This window comes from Camelus dromedarius, chromosome 14 (assembly GCF_036321535.1).
Source record: "Camelus dromedarius isolate mCamDro1 chromosome 14, mCamDro1.pat, whole genome shotgun sequence".
NCBI classification, from domain to species: Eukaryota; Metazoa; Chordata; class Mammalia; order Artiodactyla; family Camelidae; genus Camelus; species Camelus dromedarius.
In genome coordinates, this window is record NC_087449.1 from 33,636,957 (window position 1) to 33,658,682 (window position 21,726).

Consider the following 21,726-nt stretch of genomic DNA (forward strand, 5'->3'; position numbering starts at 1 on the left):
TCTTGAATTAGCCTAAAATTTTAAGGTGAATTTTCCCAGAAAATTATTCTATAGTTATCTTGGTAGTAAATACATACCCTTAGTAAAAAATAAATATTTAGTAACTACTTCACATGTTAAAAAAAACTATATAATTCATATTTGCCAAGAACACTACAATTTACAAGTTTCAGCCACTCTTACCTATGCCAACTCACTCTGAATGCAGGAAGATTTCTTTGGGTTGAGTCAGGATCTTAATATGCTTTGTTCAGGAAAAGGGAAAGTATTAAAATATAAAACAAAAAAGAATACTGGCTCATTGCACACAAGAGAGGTTAGCCATTAATAGTTGTTGTCAATAGGATAAAAGGAAATACTGACCAAAATTCCTCTTGACGAGTAAGTAAAATGTGGGTCAAAAATAAAAAAGAGGAAGAAATATAGACATACAATCTTTTTTGGGTATTGATAAAAAGACATCTCTGAAAAGATGATAAAATTGTCTCCTTGAGGATTTTCAGAAATGCAATTCACAGAACTGCAGCAGCAAAAGAAATGTTAAGATTTAGAAACATCTTATTTGACTGATGATAAATTTCAGTCACTAGGTGACCTGCCCAAGGTCATATAGTTAATGCTAGAATTTGGACTAGGACCCAAGTCTCCTGACTTCCAGATGAGTGCTTTTTTTCTTTTCCCCCCATTTGCTGTACTACCTATTTCTAATATGTCCACAACCACTTGAACATGGTCCCTAACCACCCCCACAATGTGTTCTTTGGGAACAGAAGAATAGAATTCTAGACTATGTATATCATTTAAAGCTACTAATCTAACAGTGGATGAAACATTATTTCCAAAAATGACTGGCCTGAAATTCATTTGGGGGCATGGAGTAGAGGGGAAATACAAAAGAAGGAAATTTCTGTAGACAAAAAGAAAAGCACAAGAGGAAATATTATCCTCTTTTGTTATTTTATTACTGTTATTTTATTTTGTAGTTAAGTCCATATATTATATAAAACGTAACAGGAAAAATGAACAAATTTATAAAATAAACTGAGGTGTCTGGATGAAAAAAACACAAGAGCTTTGCCTTCGTGTCTATAGATCTCTCGATATGTTGTTGGTCTTGCACTTTAGGTATCAAATAAAGATATCTAGCTTTAAACAAAAGTTGATATGCTGCAAGGTTAAGCAATAGTCTGACAATGGGCCATGACAGGTTTTCTAAATCTTATCCTGAAATATTGGCTATAACAAATGCTAATGTAACAAAATGCAAGCTTTTATCATCAGACAGCAAGAGGGAAGCTTCAATGAATGAATGCAACTTACCTCTAAGTCCTTTGAAAGGAGGTGAAAAAATAAATACTGTGTTTTACCAGTGTCCCCCCAAAGCATTACTCTAAGCATGCAGGAGGATGCTGTGACCAGCCACAATAGTAAGACCCAATCCAGAGGTAGGTTCAAGGCCAAGAGTAGGAGAGTGGTTGAAGAAATCCTCCTGGCACCAGTACCATTTCCTAGAATGCCCATTTGTGCTGGGGAATGAGTCTATCTATGGCCTATTTTTTTCTGAATGAAAAGAACATTCCCAATTTCAACCTTGCTGCAAAAGAGGCATTTTTGTACTTGCTATTAATAACAGCTAGGATACAGGATAAGGCTGACATAAAATTATTTAGCAAGCACATGCTAGCTATTCCAGTTGAAATCTACCGAACTGTAAAATCAAAGGAATAAAAGTTGAAGATGGAACTTGTTGTTCCTCAAGATGCAGGAACAGTCTTACAAAAAGAGGGATTAGGCACTCACTTAACTCTATATGGAGAACATCCTTCTCAGGCTAGATGGAAGATGAGGAAGAGCATTACCAAGGATCTGATCAGGCCATTTGGAGATTAAAAGGAGAGAGAAAACAGCATTTAGGAAGAAAGCTAATAGAAGAAATTCTTCTGGGTCTGGCTAGGTATGTGAATCTAAGGCAACTGCACCAAAGATACGCTACCCATTATGCCAGCATGAAGGTGGTGGCAAAATATCTCAAGACATGTTGAACCCAGGAAAATATATGAAAAATGTGTTAAACAAGCAAATTAAAACCAAACCTCCAAGGGTAAAATCTCCTCAGATTTGAAATCCAAGATACTCACTTGCATCATTGATACTCTATGCATCATTAGAAAAAAATAAAAAGTAACAAATGTAAAGATTTGTTTTATTTCTACTGGGGTAAGGAGGAGGATAAATAGAACTGTTTTCCAATTTGCTCTCCACTGAATACACACATACCCACACGCATACATACACATACACACACCAAAAATACCCAAACAAAAAACAAAACAAAAAAAACAAGAATCAAAAACCAAAACACCCTCAAACCACCAATACTTCGTATTTTGACCAAAAGAATAGATCCTGGGAGGAAGTGCAAAATGCAAAATCAAATGACCGAAAAATGCTGAACAAACAGCATTATTAATATACAAAATATTTATATTACTGAACTAGTAACAGTTGATGTTCTCCATGTCTGTAAAACTTTGGAACCACATAGCTGATTTGTTAAATCTAGTCCATGCCAGCTTCCAAAAACCAGAAAAGATTTTAGTTAGCTTCATTCTTTGATGCCTCATCAAAATTTTCTACAAGATCTGGAAAAAAAAAAAAGTAAATGAATTAAAGATTAAAAGTAAATAAATGAAAGAAAATAAGAGGTAAATGCAATTCCTAACTTCTAACCCCAATAAAAACAAAATTGTTGCTACTAGAATTAGCCTGAAAATACACAGGACAAGAGGGAAATAAGCTCGTGGCATTTCACTAATAATACTTCATTTATCTGGGGGAGGGTATAACTCAAGTGATAGAGTGCATGCTTAGCAATGCATGAGGTCCTGGGTTCAATCCCGACAACCTCCTCTAAAAATAAATAAATAAACCTAATTACCTCCTCCCAACAAAAAAGAAAACAAACAAAAAACTAAAAACCGAAACAAAACTTCATTTATCTATTTAAAACAGAAACCCTAAGGAAATATTAGTCCTTTTTTGCCTATGTAATCTACTAAGGTGAATAGCATTTTCCTATGTCAATCATAATTCTCACAGAAATGTTATAACAGTAACTGCAAATTTATAGTCACAGTGATTCCAATTTAATAAATGCAGACAGCAGAGCTTTGTGAGACAATTTCTGATTCTAAGTTCTAAATGGGAAGGCTTTTATTCTTTCATTAGATCATATCCACATCATTGTGAATCAACTTAAATTTACAAGCTCACCATCAACAAAAAACTGAAAAATCATCATGCAATAAATTAGAGAAAACAGTATGCTAAAAATCTTAAAACTAAAGAAATGTCACTTACCTGGAACATCATCATCCTCCTCATCAATGTCTTCTGGTTTTGGTGCTTTGCTATCCAACACTACAAAAAGTTTATGTTAAAATCAGTCATTGAGAATGAAGACCTTTACCAAAACTTACGTTTATCTTTTTTTCCTGTCTTATACATAGTTGTAGAAACAAATCTTACATAGTTGCTCAAGAAAAAGCTAAATATTGTCTAGTCTAATGCCATATGTTTATTTAATACTAAAATTAATAAAACTTTAACTTCATTAGATATACACTAAACATGTCTAGCAATTTCAATGGGCAGTGATGGTAAAATTTACATCAAAATGGAAAAATTCAGATGAGCTTAAGTTAAAAAAATTATAGCTAATTTATTCTCTAAATTCTATATTCTCAATATTCAAGATTTTTTCCATCTCTTCTGGTGTAAAGGTATTTAATTATGCAGTATGAGCAGCACTGAAAATAATAGGCTCTGAGTTTTAGAGATGACAAGACATATTTAAAACCAGGACTGCCCTGGACACTCAGAACTTAATGTTGCTGCATCTACTGTACAATCAACAGTATTAAACAAAAACAGAGTTCTGTGAATAACACTACCTTCTTATTGCCATTAGTGAGAAGTGAATACCAAATTAAGTTTATAAAATGTGGCTGCAGATCCTGGCACTTTCCTTTTAGGTAATTACCTCCCAATTCTCTATATTACTACCAAAATATATCCAAATATTTCAGTATTCTACACTGCGTAATTATTAAAGAAACAAACTCACAATTTTATGAAGCATACAAGTAACATGATAAAAAGTAAAATTTACGTATAGGCAAATACTTCCAGTATAAAATAAAACACCATTTAAATCATTAGGTTCTTTAATTAAGGTGGGGAGGGAAAGAGGCAATAAACTGAAATACCTACCTTGCCGAGGGAACTGTTCAGCTAACTTCCTAAGACTTGTTAAGCTGTCAGCACCAAGCTGACTTAATATTCCAGGAAGCATTTCTGTGATTGGTTTGGCTTCTGCATGGCCAGTAATTGCAAAGGTGTTAGCAGAAAGGGAAGCTTGGACTTTGGGATTGTTGAAATGAATAACTGTCCCATCATCTTTAATCATGTTCACCTGTATGATCATGGAAGAAAAATTTATTTCACATGTTTAGTACAACTAAAACAATATCTGTTTAAAAAACATTTTATCCAATTATTTTTTTAAACTTGCAACCCCAATGTAGTAATTATCTAAGCAGTGGATTTGGGTGGAAAAAATTCCAGCGACAAAGTAAAATGGTATAGATGGCACAAATTACTAGAATGGTCAAGAAATAGTCATTTTATTATAGAATCTAGATTTTAAATTCAAAGACTTCTACTATGAGAAAGAAGTTCATGCCCACATTAAAAAAAAAAAGGAATTATCACCCAAGAATTGGCTTCTTAGTGAAATTACCCATTATCTTTTTCAGTTTACACTATCAAACTAAATCGGTAGGTATCATTTGGTGGGGTTAGCACCTTACTTGTGGGACAGGTTAAAGGGGTAATAATGTATGGTAAAAATAACCACTGAAAACCCATAAAGAACACTCAGAAATTTAATCAAGCAGCTGTTTCACTCCTTTGAATACTTAGTAAATTTACAAAAATTTTAATTTATTCTCATCATGTTAAGGATTTTGTCACTTACTCTAATTCTTACATTATAACTTCTCAACAATCTTTAATAACCCTTGTAAACAACAAAGAAGTTCTCCCACCCACTTGTTTGGCCACCTGGACATTTATCAATTACTAGGAAACCTTTAAAAGCATCCTCATATTCTTTCTCTAGCTTTTACCAATATGAATTGACAATTTCAGATTTAATTTCATCCACTGCCTGGGACTCACTGAAAAGGAAGTTTGAACATGCGAGCACTATTTAAGATGTTATTTTTCTCTCTCATTCTTTCTGTGTTTTAGTAGAGTTGAATTTGCATGTAAGTTAAATATGTAAATAATGTGATTCCACTATATAGTTGATTCCACTGGGTAAGTTACCTTGGTGGTAACATGCTTATTATATAAAAAGGTTAGGAGGGTTAACTCTTGGCTACTTTAGAAGCATTTCATGATCCATCCAAAAACTGCCCTTGTCACAATCAAGTAGAGATGCTGAGTGTTCTTCATGGTCAGTGGAAGTGGGCTTTTCTTCCTCAGAGGTGATCACCACCACTGATAGACAGCACCAGAAAGGAAGGGGAAGAAAGGGGCTTCTAAATTTCAGGCAAGACCTGGAACACAGAGAAAATAAAGGCAAATCCCCTAGAAAATTGTAACTAAACCCCACAAATAATTTTCCAAATTTTCTCTGACAAATACCACTACTTCAATTCTATACCCTTCCCTCTCTCAGTATTGTACTTAAGGTTCTATTAGGTATACTACACAAAGTAAGCATTCAATAATCCAGCTGTTCTGAACAAAAATCATCATAAGTTAAAATAATTTATATAATTTCAGAAAAAGATAAACTATGTAGTTCTGAAGATAATTATTGTTTAGGTAGAAATGTTTAATGGTAAAATGGCTGAAAATCCAGGAGAGGAATGGCTTGAGAGGTGGGGGTGACATAGTGGATATGCAATGGGATGTTGCTCCAGATCTATCATAGAATCACATAATTTTGTATGGGAAAAGAATAAAGATATGGTGGGACTATATTTTCTAAATCAAGACCAAATCACCTAATTTAATAAAGGACTTCTACAAAACTTCCAGGTGTGAAGAGAGTCTCAGATATTGGAATTTGATATATTTTTTATTTACAAACATTAAAGTCACAAGAGATTTGAAATCAATACTGTTCCAAAAAAGGCAGGCCATATATTTGTTGAACTTAGAGGTCTTCTAGTTCAAATCTCGTTAAAGAAATAAATACTAAAGATAAGAGCTCTTACTTGAGCAACATACCCAAGGAAAATAGCTGGTTATACGTGAATCTAGAACTTGAACCTGGGTTTCCCAACTTCATTTAGATTCCTTCCTACGATGTCATTCTCATTCTTTTTTTCAGTTTTTTTTTTCCCCTAATGGAGGGACTGGGGAACCAGGACCTTGTGCATGGTAAGCATGTGCTCCACCACTGAGCTGTACCCACCCCCCTCATTCTAATTCTTACAACACTTATTTGCTTATAGAAATTCAATTCTGTGGCCCCATAAAAGCTGTCAGGGAATTATTTACCTCAAAACATAGGCTAAATGGAGGAAGCAAAAGAAAAACAGCAGATACTATGAACAATATATATCTTACTGGCAACAAAATGAATAAGAGGCTAACACAGGGCCAAAAAGAATAAACAAGTTTATGAATTTTCCTTCTGTTCAAGCTTCTTTTCCAAAGACTAAATGTTAAGTCATATATCACATCCTGATGTAAGTCTTTGTAGTCTGAAATATGTTATTTGAGTTTAGTATGAAAAGCAATATGAATTGTATCTCAGACTGTGAAATAGAAATAAATTTATTAATGGTTGTTTCAAATAGGGTTGTATAAAAGATTTAGCTTCAAGAATAGAAAGGTCTAGAAATGGGTGGAGGGTTTAGTTAATTTTCGAATAGAGAGAATGAAATACTAGAAGTTAAAAAGTCCAGAATATTTTATTTCTATCTAACATTCCTTCCCCTCTACTGAGCAAATGACATGGTTATATAAAGCTCCTAGACACAGGCTATTAGAAACTATCAAAGGATTAATTGTTGGGCTGATCAAGATCAGTCAGACACTTCCCAACCCTTTTAGAGGCAAAAGAAGGGATAAGGAATTCATTAAATTCACATAGAAAACTATGCATTTCATATGAAGACTTCATTTCTTCCAGTAATTATACTGCTGTTTGGTCTACCTAAGTCATATACAATCTATATACAGTATAGAGACAAGGAACAGACAAATAAAGACTATTAAACTAGCTACTACACCAGCACTCAGGTTCCTTTTTCAATTGATCAAATATCCCCTTATCAAAATGTTTTTTCCACTTAACAGGTAGCTGAAGGTAAAGGATGCTTCTTGAGCTACAGAGGACAAGGCAGTCCTCCTGCAGATGCCCCTGTTCTTATTTTTTACTCTAACAATACTGGCATGTCTTGTAGTTACCAGAAAATACTCTGTCCTCTCTCCCATGCATAGTGCATTTACATATGCTGTTTTCACTGTTTAAAAGAACTTTTTTCTGCTTCTCCACATTGCAAGTTCCCATTTATCAAAGACGGGTCAGATGCTTCTCTGTTTTAAAACTTAAGGTGGTTTATGCACCTTCTGCACTTCATGGATACTACAATTAAACAGAATTATCTTGCAGTATAATTGTTTCCAATCTTTGACCTTACCATAAGGTGAACTCCTTGAGATCAGAGACCATTGCCTTACTAGACATAGTATTCCCCCAAGTATCAGCACATAATAGTCACTCTAATTTGCTGAATAATAAGACACCTCCTGTATAGTTTATTCTAAAATCATGGATGCTGTCTGACCTCAATTTCCCAAATGCTAGAGGGATCACCTTAAGGTTTAGAAAAAACACTAGCTGTGCCCCTAAGGAAGATGTCCAGAACCTTCTGGGCTATCTCTTTGGCCTGACTTTTCCTATCATTCTTACCTTGCAGAATCAGCCCGACTGCCCTGTAGAATTCAGGGCCACTTTACGTCATTCCTGGCAACTGCTGGGTGGCCGGATTATGCTGCTATCAACACCTTAACAACCTCTGCCCTTGCTGGCCTTTGAATAGGGTGCATATCATTAACCACAGCAGCTTTCTATCTGGTAAATCTGATGCTTGCTTTGTTCCTACATAATAAGTTTTCATGGCTACATGAAGCTCACGATGTTACACTTGACTCCATAGCTCTTGTTGGTAACTGTCCTCTCAGTTCAGAGAGGAGGTTTAAATTCTTCTGCTATGTGATTTTTTTTGTATCTAAGTCCCCACTAAGCCAGTCAGCTGAAGTTCATAATTGACAGTTGTCTTAAAATCAAGTTTAATTGCCACTCCTTCCTGTATGTAGTGGCACTTAAAATGTTCATCAGAAATTAATCTTTTATTGCCTTCCGCCTATATTTTAATGGGACTAAATACTAGACATGTTAAGAATAAAGCACATAAGTGTCTGGGTTTTGTGAGGCTAAGGGATGTCACATTTTGAGGCTTGTGGCCTTTGCACAGTCAGTATCTTTCACATTCAATCCTTCTAAGCTCAGCACCTGCTTATTTCTAAAGGCTAGTATGAAGCATAACTTACTATTGTTGATGTGAGTGAAAGCTAACAGCTGTCATTAGACTATCTGATATGCTGGAATTATTTTCTCTTGTGCTATGGTGGCAAGGGTCTGATGAGATGGATTCTCTACAGCTATGCTGTAGATACTGTAAAATGGCATACCCTCTCTGAAAAGCAATTTGGCAATATGGATGAAGAGTTCTAAAAATGTTCATGATCTTCCAGCCAGTAACTCCATTTCCAAGAATCTATCTGAAGGAAATCAGAGATGAAGATAAATATTTATGTATATAAAAGTCCAACATGTGACTCTTTTAGTATCAAAGCATTATAATGTATAATACATAAAATGTTAAATTATAGTATATTCATACTATATTTGGATTGATGATTAAGAAGAGGTTTTTTTAATGATATGAAACAATTTTTATAAAAAATTGCTACTTGGAAAAAGAAGGATTCTAAAAATTGTACATCTAGCTGTAGTCTCAGATACATAAATATATACACATATAAAGATGGGAAAGAAATACAAGACTAATAGTAGTTATTTCTGGATAGTGGAATTGAATGTTAATACCCTTTTCATGTTTTCGGTATACTCCTAACTTTCTATGATGGCAATGTATTTTTATGTTGGAGGGAAAGCTATTTTTAAAACAAAAGATGTTTATCAATAGACAAATGGATAAAACGCGCAATTACCTTTACAATGAAATATTATTTAGCTATAAAAGGAATGCCGTTCTGATACATGCTAAGTAAACATGGATGAACCTTGAAAACACCATGCTAAGTAAAGTAAGCCAGACATGAAAAGACAACTATTACATGATTCCACTTATATGAAATATTTACAACAGGCAAATCCAGAGAGACAGAAAGTAGGTTAGAGAGTATCAAGGGCTGGGGGAGAGGGAGATGGGGAATTATTGCTTAATGGGTATAGAGTTTCTATTTGGGATGATGAAAAATTTTGGAAATAATGGTAGTGGTTGCACAACACTGTGAGTGTAATTAATACCACTGAACTGTATAATTAAAAATGTGTAAAATGGTAAGTTTTATGTTTATTTTACTACAATTAAAAAATAGCAAAAAAAAAAAAAAAAAAAAAAAGCCAAAAAAGCATGAAATTAAAAGAAAGTAAGACTGCTGTGTAATAATAAGGTGAATGGGACATAGTGCTTCCCTTTTACTCTTTTGTACTCAGGAGTTGTCCACCCACTGTCATCTGAGGCTCTAGCTTAGCTGAAGGAAGAAGGTATCATGGTAAAGGTCAACCAATAACTTTAGGTTCTCCCTCTGCACAAGTGGTTCAGGAAAAATAAGAACCAAGAAGAGGAAAATATAAACAGTAAAACTTATATGTACAATTACAAAATTTAAATTCCCAGCCCCTAGCTTTCTCCTGAGCTACAGCTCCCTATAGCTGACTTCTTTGCAGAACAATTACACCTAGAATAATCAATATCTCCTAAATGTAACAGGTTCCAAACATTCATCATGGGAGTCAGCATGCTGCAGACTATAAATGATGAATTAACATAGTTCTGCTGTCAAGATTCTTATAATCTGCTGCAGACAGACTACTTGGTTAAAACGTAATCATATCCCACAATATGAGGTTGTAATAATAAATGTATTATAGCAGAACAATTTAAGCTAAGAGCAGTGGAAATACAGAGAAAGCATTGATTAACGACCCCTGAAAAGACAGGGAAGGTTTCACATGGACAGAATTATACCTTAGTCAAGACAGAAGCTGTCCTCTGAATATAATACTAAAACTCAACAAAGCAACTAGACCAACTGAATCAGATTCAGATTTCTAGTGCCATTTCTTAGCAAATAAATCTGATACATCAATTGTCTCTGAGAAATAAAACAAATCCTATTACTGATAGATTTATGTTATCAGGAGAAGAAAGGTGACAACATGGTCACCATATTCAATGAGATTACCAAATAAGAAGCACATCCAAATATCTTTAAATGTCACAGAACGTAAGACATTTTCAGAAATTTAGTTCTGGATTACACTGTCAAAGTTCACTTACAAATTCATTCCTAAAACTTGGTTATTTACTTGGATTTTTTTTTTTTTGTATGAAACAGTCTCTGACAGTCCTTGGCCCCTTGCTTTTTGATAGCTTTGGACTTCTACATTTTTGGTAACATGTAAAAGAAATCTATGTATGATTAAATTTATTACACCAAATCAACAAACTAATGAATACAGGAAAGATGAGAGAAGCCTGTTTTAATCCAAACAGTCCTTTAGTTTTTAAAGTTTCTGAAGAGGATGTAAATTAAACTTTAGGAGGGGGAAAAAAATCACCAATATTGACAACCTAGAAAGCAAGATTTGAATTTTACTTGACAAAAATGCATTCAATGAGTTTTTGAAACCCACCATTGATCTCCCTGCTCCAGCCCACTAAACCGAATACTTTCTACTGGTTTGATATTTTGAAGGTCAAAGTACAGAAAACATGGTAATATTATTTTTGTTTTACAACAATGTTGTAATGGTATCTTCTCTTCTCGAAAGTTTCTATCTGCTTTCCTCACACTGCCAAAAAACAAAAAAACAGTATGTTCCACAGATTAAGAACTTTGAAAAATGTTTAAAACATTCCAAATTAAAAATAACAAAATTGTAATGAATGTGTTTCTTCTATTTTAAGATATGTGTTTTCATATCAATGTTTCTGAAACTGCACACTTTCATGTATACATTTAATGCAGTAGTTTTTTTCCTCCAAGAAGTGGTTCTTAAACCAAGTGTGTCTCATCATTTTCTTTAAAAAAAAAAATTGAAAAAAATTCTGCTTTAATTACAGTAACAAAAAACATGTTTGAGGCAAGCCAGATTATACATAGTATAGTAGATATCCCTAAACAAATTTTAGCCCTGCAAAGTGTTATATAAAGTACAAATATCTTGGTTCTCAAAAAACCAATTTTAGAAAAAGGGAAAAAAGAAAAAGAGTAAAATATTCAGAAATTTTACAGCTATTACTTTACATTGTTAATTCTCTTTATGCATATTTCTTCTGTACAACTAGCCTATGAGGGTTGGTAGATAACAAACACAGATACATATACACACACACAGACAAGCGGGTAGGGATGCAACAAGAGTGTGTACATGTCTATTATGGACTACTAATTTTCTGTGTGATGTTTTGGAGTTATGACTCCTCAAACAGAAATGCACTGGCAATAACAACAAAAAGGAATTAACAATATAGTTTAATAAAGACAATAATAAAAATTAAATACGCAGCATAATGGAGGCATATAGGAAAGGCATCTAACCCTTCTTTGCACAAATGTGTATGTGTGCTACCAGGAAGGCTTCTGCATTAAAACCTGAACCAGCAATGTGCTTGGAAATACTGATGGGATTTTTTTTATCCATAATGGTGTAAGTAATCATTGGTAGGTGCTCAATAATGCAGGATATAAGGCAGGAATTGTTCCTTTCTTTGGTGGGAGTTTGAGGGACTGGAGAGGAAGGAGGGGGCAGAAGGAGAGAAAAAGGTCAAGAGTGGGTATAAGTAAGTATGACTGAAAAAGATGAAAGCAGGATAAATTAATGAATAAAATGAACTCTGGTTTTAACACACCTTAATTCAAATCTGGAATCCAGCTCTCACTATGTGGTGATCTCGGGCAGGTACCTAACTCTCTAAGTCTCAGCTTTCTTACTGATAACCAACAACAACCAACTCAAAGGGATACTGTGAAGCTGAAATGTAATAATACATATTTGTTTATCTGTCTAGCTGTCTAATTAGTTTCCCTACTAGACTGTAAGCTCCAAGGAACAGAGACTATGAATAATATCTTATGCCTAGCAAAATGCTTGACACATAGTAGATGTTCACTACCATTAAATACTTATGACAATTTCAACTATAAAAATATCATCTCAGCACAGCATTATAACAAGTTTGATTATATTCTGAAGAGATCAAAGACTGCTAACTGAGTGGTTCCCTATTTCATTATAAACATTTGTAAATGTTTTATACCCTACCATTAAAAGCTACCCTACCATAGAGTTTATGAATTATATGAACCATAGAGTTTTCCAAATCTGAACAAAAACAAACATTTAGAAAAACATGCCCTTGTAGATATTACACAGTTAAATCTATACTTCAAGGAGGTGTAAATATCTTTTCCTCTCTCTAAAGAAGTGTTTTCAACAAAGGGTGATTTCAACCCAGAGGACATACAACAATGTCTGGAGACATTTTTGGTTGTCATAACTGGGGACCTAGTGGGTAGAATCCAGTGATGCTGTCAAACATCCTACAACGCACAGGACAGTTTCTACCACAAAGAATTATCTGGTTCAAAATGGCAATAATGTTGAGGCGGGGTGGGGAGTGAACCGAGTCAGACATTAGAAAGGCAGGCAAAGATATAAGACTGCCTGAACACTTAAACATAGGTTAGGTTTAATAATATAAGAGTTTATGTCCATTATTGCAACTTATTTTTCTTTAACAAGGTGTAATTTTTAAAGAGGGGCTTAGATTTGTTTTTTTCTCAAATATACCCCAGATGCGAACTTTCTGAAAATTATTTTAGGTCAATGAAAATATATAAAAGCTTTCAGTAGTTTAGGGGAAAAAGGCATTTAAAATGTTTAATTTCAAGACTTGCAAAAGTTCTAATCTTTATCAGAGTAAAAATACAGCTACATTAAGCTGAAAGGAAAAAAGATACATGTAGCTTACATTTCCTACTATTTTATCAGTACACTGATTTTGAAAATGCAAAGCAGATTGAAATGATGTGTTTATTCATTCATATATGCATGGTGGGAGGAACATGTGGCACTTTGCCATTTCATTGTCTTTTCTTTGGTACTCTGCTATTTCTTTATTAGTGATCCACACCTCCACACTGCTTCTGATCTATGTTGTACAGCACTTGTGCATTAATAATCTACTAAAAACTGTGAGGTGGTACCACATATAGTAACGATATAATGAAATCTAACTGATGGCAGTGAAAATTTAAACATTGGTTACTATCAGAATCATCAAGAAGTGGATCTAGATGGTAACAGATCACAAATAGTTGATGTTATTATAATTTTTCTTGAGTATCTTTTGAAATAACATCAATCTTTGGCTTCAGATTTGAGAAAAGTATTATCAAAATACAATAAAATAATTTTAAAATTTAATGAATTATTTTTGAAAGAGGTCTAATAAGATATCCAATTTATGTAAAGCCATTGCTAGAGCTTCTTGGCTGAAGTAATAATTTGAGACTTTGTAGAGTAGAAAAGTGCTCTTATGGGAAAAAAGTTCACTTTATTTTAAGAAATCTTGGGGTTTATTTCTGTATTATTAGATAAAAACTTATTTTACATTAAAATTCAAGAGCAGTTCTATAACTTTATCATATATGCAAATATTTTGAGTATGAAAAGTATAATGAATTCCTTAATTGTATACTAAAATCATTTTTTTGACAATCATCCAATTTCATACAATAAGCAAATTCAATAGCTACAGTCCTACACAAAGACAATACCAGATTCTTCTAAGCTGATATTTTACATTTGAAAGTGTAGATAATTATTTGTGAATGTGCTATTTGCCCACATAACTTAACAATTTACAAAGTGATCATACCTCTTCAATACCAGCTATATTATTCACAGCCAGCTTTTTTAGAGAACTCTGTAGTTTTTTGTCATCAGCTGTAGCTGTTCTATGTACCACCTTCTTCTTTCTGCGAGCTGTACCCTGAAAGGTATCCAAACAGAAGCGTCAGCATGCCATGCATCTAGCAACTGCAATCATGTCTTCCTCTCCACAATATTCTAACTAAAACCCACATAAGAAACTGCTGACTTAATACTAATGATTAATAAGACTAGTTGTGATCGTCAGCCTAACTCAGATTTTTAAGGTCAGTTTCTAGCCAATTTTCCTTATTCTTTCCAATATTCAGCCTTGATCTTTTAAAAAATTATGTTTCAAAAATTTTTTATAATAAAAAATATTTTACAACTTCAAGACAACTTAGTGTACTTTCAAACATTATAAGGCATGCTTTTTTAACAGTACCTGCTACCTTCTGACAAAGTCTACAGATACTCTGTAACTTTGAACACTAGGACATAATTAAGAATCAAATGCCTATTATGTGAGTGTTCTAGAGTCCTAGAACCCAGGAATGAAAAATACCAAGTTCTTACTTCAAGGAGTATACAGGACAGTGGGAAGGAAAAATCAATAAATTACAAACAAATTAGATCATTTCAAATAGGATAAGGGTATTAAGGAAAAACAAAACAAAACAAAACCAGAGTGGTAAGAATATCAGGTAGGGGCAAAGCAACACTTTATTAGAATGTTCAGGGAAGGCGCCTCTGGAGAAGTGACCCATATGAGCTGAGACCCATGGGAAGATCTAGGGTAAGAGTGACCCAAACAGAAACAAGAGTGAATCTGTGGTTTCTAGAGAAAACAGGCAGGATGGCTAGAGCAGAGTAAACAATGCGAAAGGAGGAGGAAAATGAAATCAGAAAGATCAGCAAGGTCCAGATCACATAACCTAAAATGCCACGGGCAGGAGCTGGGCTTCATTCCAATTGCAATAGGAAGCCATTGGACGGTGTTAAGCATGAGAATGACTTGATCTGATTTATGATGTTAAAAGATGACTGAGGTTGCTGTGGAAAATGAACTATAATGCGGTCAATCAGGAAGCTACTGTAGCAGTCCTGATGAGAGATGAGGTTGTGGCAGTGGAGATGGTGAGAGCTCAGACTGTCAGAAGAACCAACAGGACTTGCTGATGGATTGGATGTGAAATGTGAGGAAAAAAGGAATCTAGATGTTTACAATTTTGACCTGAGAAAATAGGTTGAAAACTGGACTATTTACTGAGACATGAAAAGCTCATTTCTAAATGGATACTTTTAAACTCTGAAACACATTTTTCCATTTAAAAACTGTTTAAAATACTGGATTAAATTCCTGGGCCAAGTTACAAAAATCTAAACTAGAGCAGAGCTGAAACACTACCAAAAGCAGCCTATGTCTTGAGGGCTAAATCATTCTGAGACCTGGAGGAGTAAGGGGAAAGGAAAGGTTTCAATCTCTGGGTAGCTCTGGCAGTATTACTCAGGGAATCAGCCTTATAGAGGGTAGGCAGGAACCTCAGTCTTCAGCAGCTCTGGTGGGAGTGGAAGAGAGCTCTGTAGTAGCAGCAGAGGTTGTGATGAAATTCAGTTGCTGAAGGATGGACTAAGAGTGACTACTTACATACACGGTCACTTATTTGTGAAGTGTTCCTGACTCAGGGATAGCTCAATTGCTTACTGAATACTTCAACTCAAATGATCCTCAGGTACCTCAAAATAAACTGTTGTATCTATATTTCCCAAGTTTTGTAGCTGGTGGTACCACCATTTCCCAGACTCTAAGACCAGAAATTTGGGGGTCATCCCAGACTCCTCTCTCTCTCCTTCACCCTCTATATTCTAATAGTCATTAAGTTGTGTCAAATCCAACCCCTAAATTTGTGTCTCACATACTACAGTAGCTTATTGTTTTCCTCTATGCCAAACTTCTCTTTCATTTTCCACAATGCCAGCAGCTACCTTTCTAAAATGACTGTTAACTAAAATGACTCTAAACTCTAGCTGTACCAAATTAAAGTAAGTCTTTCCACTAAGCACCATGTTATCTGAGCATCCTATGTGTCTCTGCATGTGTGCAAATGATAATTCCCCCTTCACCCAACCCACTTATCCTCACCCTTGTTCTTGTTTGTTCTTCAAATCTCAGCTCAGTGATGACTTCCGTGTCTCTCCTAAGCAGGAGCACCTTGTACTTCATTTCACTGTTTACTATTCTGTAGTGTAATTGTGGGCATTTCTCTCTTCCAAGCTGAACTGTGTCAAGAGTGGGAAACCTTGACTTATTTACCTAATATGCACTTGGCCCATAGTAAAACTAGTTAAATAAATGAATACGCCAACCATCTGGTTTACGATGTGTAACAGTGAAGTGCTGTATCAAGCTCTTCCAGGTATATTCGATGGTGTTGAAATACCCTAGCTTTTGCACTGGTACATTACATTACACTTGATGCTACAATGTGACTAGTACTTTGGTTACATGAATGTGTTAATATGACTCCAGAGTCATACAACTATATCACTAGGACAGAAGGATAAAGTACTAGTTATTTCTTCTCTTTCCTCTCTCCTGTCCCCATCTCCAGGAGCTGTGGTAAATGAAACAGTGGGGCTGCTACAGTGTCCTCCCTAGCCCCTCCCCAGGTCTGAGGTAAGTACTGTTCTCGCTTTCCTCTTACAAAGATTGTATTGGGCAGAGGTAAGGGTAGACTATTCTCCTTGAACCTTCGGCAGAAGCTGAAGGGAATCAAAGCTTTCCAATTTTCAGAACTAGCTCTTTCTTAGGCTTCAAAGTACACAAAATAAGAATGCTTACGTTCATATTCACCAACACAGAAAAACAGGTAGGAATGTGGGAGGAAAATCTAGCAATGAACAAATGGACCATCAGCTTGAACACCTCCAGTTGTACACAGGAGTAGGGGTATCCCGTCAAGATAAGGCAACCTCACTATCTGGGATGCCCTGCAGGTGAGCCTAACATGATAGCAACTGTCATTTATTAAGTGTCTAGTCTGTTCCAAACACTTGTTAGGTGTTTTATACAAATTACTCTTACCTTTAGAAGCATTTTATGTAGGACCATTTCCATTTTGCAATGGGAAAATCTAAGCGTAACAAGGCTGGTTAACTTGTTCATGTCATATAACTACTAGATGTTAAGAGGCTTCAAGGTGGCTATTTCAATTGCACCATCAGAGAGAGAAGTCTTCTAGTTACCTATTTTTGATCTAGACAAGTTATTTTCAAATTGGAATGTGGTTTGATCTTGATTATTTAAAAAAGATTTTAGATTTTCAACAACCACAAATCCAAAATAGTAATGCTATCTGGTAATAATACATTCTCCTCTATCAATTTTTCTTATGCCACACTCACCTTGCCCCCTATCCGGACCTGAGCCTGAAGTTTGGCTAACTTTTCTTGATTCATGCTGTTGGTAAATCTAGGGGGGAAAAATAAATTTGTTAAAGTCACTGTTTTATTTACCAAAACAAAATAACTGAAAAAAAAAAACAAAATAACTGTTTATACAACAGTACCTTCTGGCTCATTGAACCTGTATTATACATCACGACCATGATCATATTGTCTATATTTTTAAAAAATATTAATAACTTGTTCTAGCTTCATAAACCAGATATTAAAAGAACCAAAATTAAACAATACCAAGAGGAAGCTGAATACACAAACAGAAAATAGAAAGGGATTCAAAGTTACCTATTTGAAGATCTCTCCTTAAAAGCATGATTCAGTACTTTGACATTCAATAAAACCTAACCAATTATAAAACTTCTGTAGGCAAGCTGGTGTTTTTCCCCCAAAGATTTTTACCGCAGAGAGTTATTACCAAATTAGCACAACCTTTAAGTATACCTTTTTCTCCCAAATCACATTCTGTATTTCTTATCAACGATAAATAGAAGACAAATTTAAAAAAATAAAGAAAGAAAGAAAAGAAAAAGAAAGGAGAAAAAGCTGGACAAAGAAGAATCACGTCCTCTGTTCAAGGTCAGCTGGTATGTTAATAATAGGAAACGAGAACCAGATTTTCAGACATTCAGAGCTTTTGCAGCACTTTCCATAAACTTCATTCAGTACCTTGCATTGATACAGTATGTCGTACTTGTCAAGATATTCTTGCATACAAGTTTAACACCTCCCTGCACAATTTGACAAAAACCCACCTCTGCTACATTAATACTAAATTTGGGAAGGAGGGGAGGAGACTCTTAAAAATAAATTTTAAAGACAAATCTTGATTCTGAAAACTCTTAAGACCATTAGAAAGTTATGAATCCTAGTCTGGTCAGTGATATTCCTACCAAGGAAAAAAAAGTTCTTAAGTTTACAATGGGTCATAAAATTCCACACTATATAAACAAACAAAAGCCAATGTTAAAAGTCTTGTTTTACTTGTTCTGTAGATCAACAGATCGACAAATGATCAACAGATCACTGGAGAGGGAATAAAGGATAGGCTGTTATCAAAACTGTTTGGCCAATTCTGTAAACTCTTTATCATCATCATTCAGATGAAAAACAAGTGTTCTTCATTTCCGAGATGAAAGAGAATCAAAGATTATATAAGTACTAACCATTGTGTATTCTGACACTGTACTTACACACTAACCTGTATATCTCTCTGCTTTAAGGCCAAAGTCTAGTTCCCAAATAACATTTAGAATTTCTGGTTCCTCAATCTTTACTGAGCACTGTATCACAATGCTCAAGCAGCTAAAACACTTTTATAGGAGGAAGTGTGGTAAGAGTACAAAACCAGGAGGCTTAGGTGTGTGCCAATCTCAGTTCTGCCATAGACTTAAATCTGCTGATGTAAATCCCAATCTCTATACTCAATATCCATGGAAAAGGATCAATATTCACTTTTCTCAATGTAATGGAGCCAACGAAGGTGTTGTGAACTAACAAAGAGCTTAAGGAATTTTTTTTTTTTTTTACAAAGAAAGGGGATAAGTGAAAATATTAGAACCAGACACACGGTGAAAATTTTGGGACTCCTCTGCATTTCAAAGTACAATTCTCAAGAGAAGAAATGAAAGAGAAGAGATGGAAAACAAGATAAAGAGTCCTGACTTATTTGAAACAAAGCAAGAACAATATTAACTCTATATCAATGCGTAGACAAGAAAGAACAGATTCCATCCCAGGTAATGAGGACAACAGAAAACTTGTTCCCAAGAAGTATCTCAGAAAAAAAGAATTTTAGGGAGGCTGGAAGCTCAAGATTGGTAGGAGAGGAAGAAGGATAGTCCTTTGTCTACTAGCAGGTTGGAGTGTGTGGAATTCAAGTAGGAAAGTGGACTGACTCAGTCTATGAGAGAAGAGATGTCAAGCTCAGAATCTGGACTAGACCTCAAAGATCACCTGCTTTAACTCCCTGTTCCTCAATCAACCTTTACTGTATTGTACCCATTATTCCTGTCTTGTATGTGAGGCCATCACAAATACTTGCAAGCAGCAGGGTATAAATCATAAATAAATAGAACAACTCACCTCCCTTCGAATTTAATAGATTAGGAAATAAGGGCCCAAAAGGGAGAAGTAACTTCCTAAGGCCATGTGATTAGAGTTCTTCCTTGGAGATCCTAGGATCTTTTAGCCCTTTCCTCAAGGATTCAAGACAGTGTAAATAATGAGGTTATAATCAATATTTATTGAGTGCCTAAGATCCAAGTATTATGGTAGGCGCTTTCAAATATATCATGTTTACACAGAGATAAAATAATTTCCATCTTTAATCCTGACTTTTTATTATGTGGGGTTACTCTAAGAGAGGCACAGACTTTGGAATCAGAAGGATCAAGGTTCTAACTCTTCGGGCTTCAGAAAGGCATTTTACTTCCCTGAACTTGTATTCCTTCCGTATTAGAAAAAGTAACACTACGTACTTGACAGAGTTGATTTAAGAGTTAAGGATTAAGTTACCAAGCACAGGGTATGGCTCACAGCAGATACTCCAAAACTGGTAACTATTGTTACCACTCCCCAAGGGACAGATACGGGCTAGTGAAAGAACGTGGGAACGGAAGTTGAAACCGCCATTCACTAGGTGTGTAACACTGCCTGTCGGTCAATCAAGTTCCTGACAGCCTACTATGCATCAGGCCGTGGGATGGAGCTATACAGATGGGCAAGACAACGTCTCAGAGAGGGTGGCCGACTTGTAAACACGTACTGTCATTAGAAGGTGCAGAGCGCTGCAAGGGAATACGGTCTCCAGCGCTTGGGGGCGGGACTAACCTCAGTTTCCCTATCTGTAGAGTGGAAGGATCAAATGAGATGACAGCAGAGAGGGTGTATAAAGCTCAAAGCTCACAGCATTATTGTTGTGAATAATGAAGAGTAACAGGACATAGGTGGGGGACCACCTGCCTCCTGGGACTGAATCTGGGCGGCAACAGCGCGGGCCAGCTCGCCCCCACAGAAAGCGCTGGTGCTGGGGACCTTCCCTCAGGTGCCGACCCCCAGCTGCGCCGCCGGTAACCGACAGGCCAAGCCTCCGCCCCCACTCGGTGCGCCACGGCGGAAGTGGCAGCCCGAGCGGTCGGCGGGTGTCGGAAGAAGAGGGCGGGGGGAGACCGTGCGCAGCGGCCTATGGCCGTGGAGTGGCGGGACCGCCGGGGGTCTCACCTGAAGCAGGGAGGGTCCTCCAACACCAGCACGCGGCAAGAGCAAGATGGCTGCCTCAGTCGAGACAGAGAAAGACGAAGGCGGCCGCGGCGGCGGGAGTGGGACCCACGTGACACATCCGGCCCCGCCTCTCTCGCCAAAGCAGCCTATCCGGAGAGCACATAAACGAACTACGAAGCCCAGGCTGCTCTGCGCCTCCCAATAGAAAAGCGGCAGGTGCAGGTGGCCGCGCTGCTTTCTGGAGTTTGCAGTCTTCTGAGCGTTCCATTGTGTCCGTGCTTGCTGTTCGTAGGGACCCTAAGAAAAGGGCGGTGTGTATTTCTGTTTGGGTGTGTACTTTTGTCCGATGTCTTTCACTACGCATTTAAGACGCACTGTCAGACTCAATTAGTGCGGACTCACTAGTGTGGAGATTCAATTAGTCTCCACTCAGGAAAGACGGGAAAATTTGACCTGTTTGTTATGCATCGGAGAGGAAAATTGAGGAGAAACACTTAACCCACAAAGTTTAAAAACAACAAAAACAGACAACCAGAAGAAGCTTTACATTTTAAGTGCCTGCAGTGACTTTTGTCCTGGCGCCCTTCAGGGTCAATTTTGCAATAAGAGATCCTAAGTTTGGTTTTCTCAGAGCTTGCATCAGTTGGTTGCATCATCCCTGAGTGGAATAATTGTGGTTACGAGGAAAAATAAGGTCCAGCGCTTCTTCTCCAGCGGGAAGGGGCATTCTTGCAAGCAGGAGACTATGCACCGCAGAACAGGGTTGCCGG

The 21,726-nt window shown here is 36.1% G+C and overlaps 1 protein-coding gene across 3 annotated transcripts; it reads right to left on the minus strand.

Annotated features, from left to right (window-relative positions):
• Positions 1–2,186: 2,186 nt before the first annotated feature.
• Positions 2,187–21,092, minus strand: BTF3L4 (basic transcription factor 3 like 4). 3 transcript variants are annotated; one of them, XM_010984747.3, is made up of 6 exons: positions 20,957–21,091; positions 17,681–17,747; positions 14,283–14,396; positions 4,273–4,474; positions 3,361–3,420; positions 2,187–2,642 (listed from the first exon to the last, which is right to left on the minus strand). In XM_010984747.3, exons 2-6 carry the CDS (start codon positions 17,732–17,734, stop codon positions 2,596–2,598), a joined length of 477 nt encoding a protein of 158 aa, XP_010983049.1. In that variant the 5' UTR covers positions 17,735–17,747; positions 20,957–21,091; the 3' UTR covers positions 2,187–2,595. The 3 variants fall into 3 exon arrangements, with proteins under 3 accessions (XP_010983049.1, XP_064349660.1, XP_031320990.1); XM_064493590.1 differs by lacking the exon at positions 14,283–14,396 and having other exon boundaries at positions 20,957–21,092; XM_031465130.2 differs by lacking the exons at positions 17,681–17,747; positions 20,957–21,091 and adding an exon at positions 5,392–5,624.
• Between the last annotated feature and the right edge of the window lie 634 nt (positions 21,093–21,726).

Excerpts from the sequence above, each read along its gene's own strand:
- BTF3L4 (XM_010984747.3), bottom strand. The coding sequence starts at position 17,734 with ATGAATCAAGAAAAGTTAGCCAAACTTCAGGCTCAGGTCCGGATAGGG. Across the intron at positions 14,397-17,680 it reads AGGTCCGGATAGGGGGCAAG|GGTACAGCTCGCAGAAAGAA; the intron begins GTGAGTGTGGCA and ends GATACCTTTCAG. Across the intron at positions 2,643-3,360 it reads GGAGGATGATGATGTTCCAG|ATCTTGTAGAAAATTTTGAT; the intron begins GTAAGTGACATT and ends TTTTTTTTCCAG.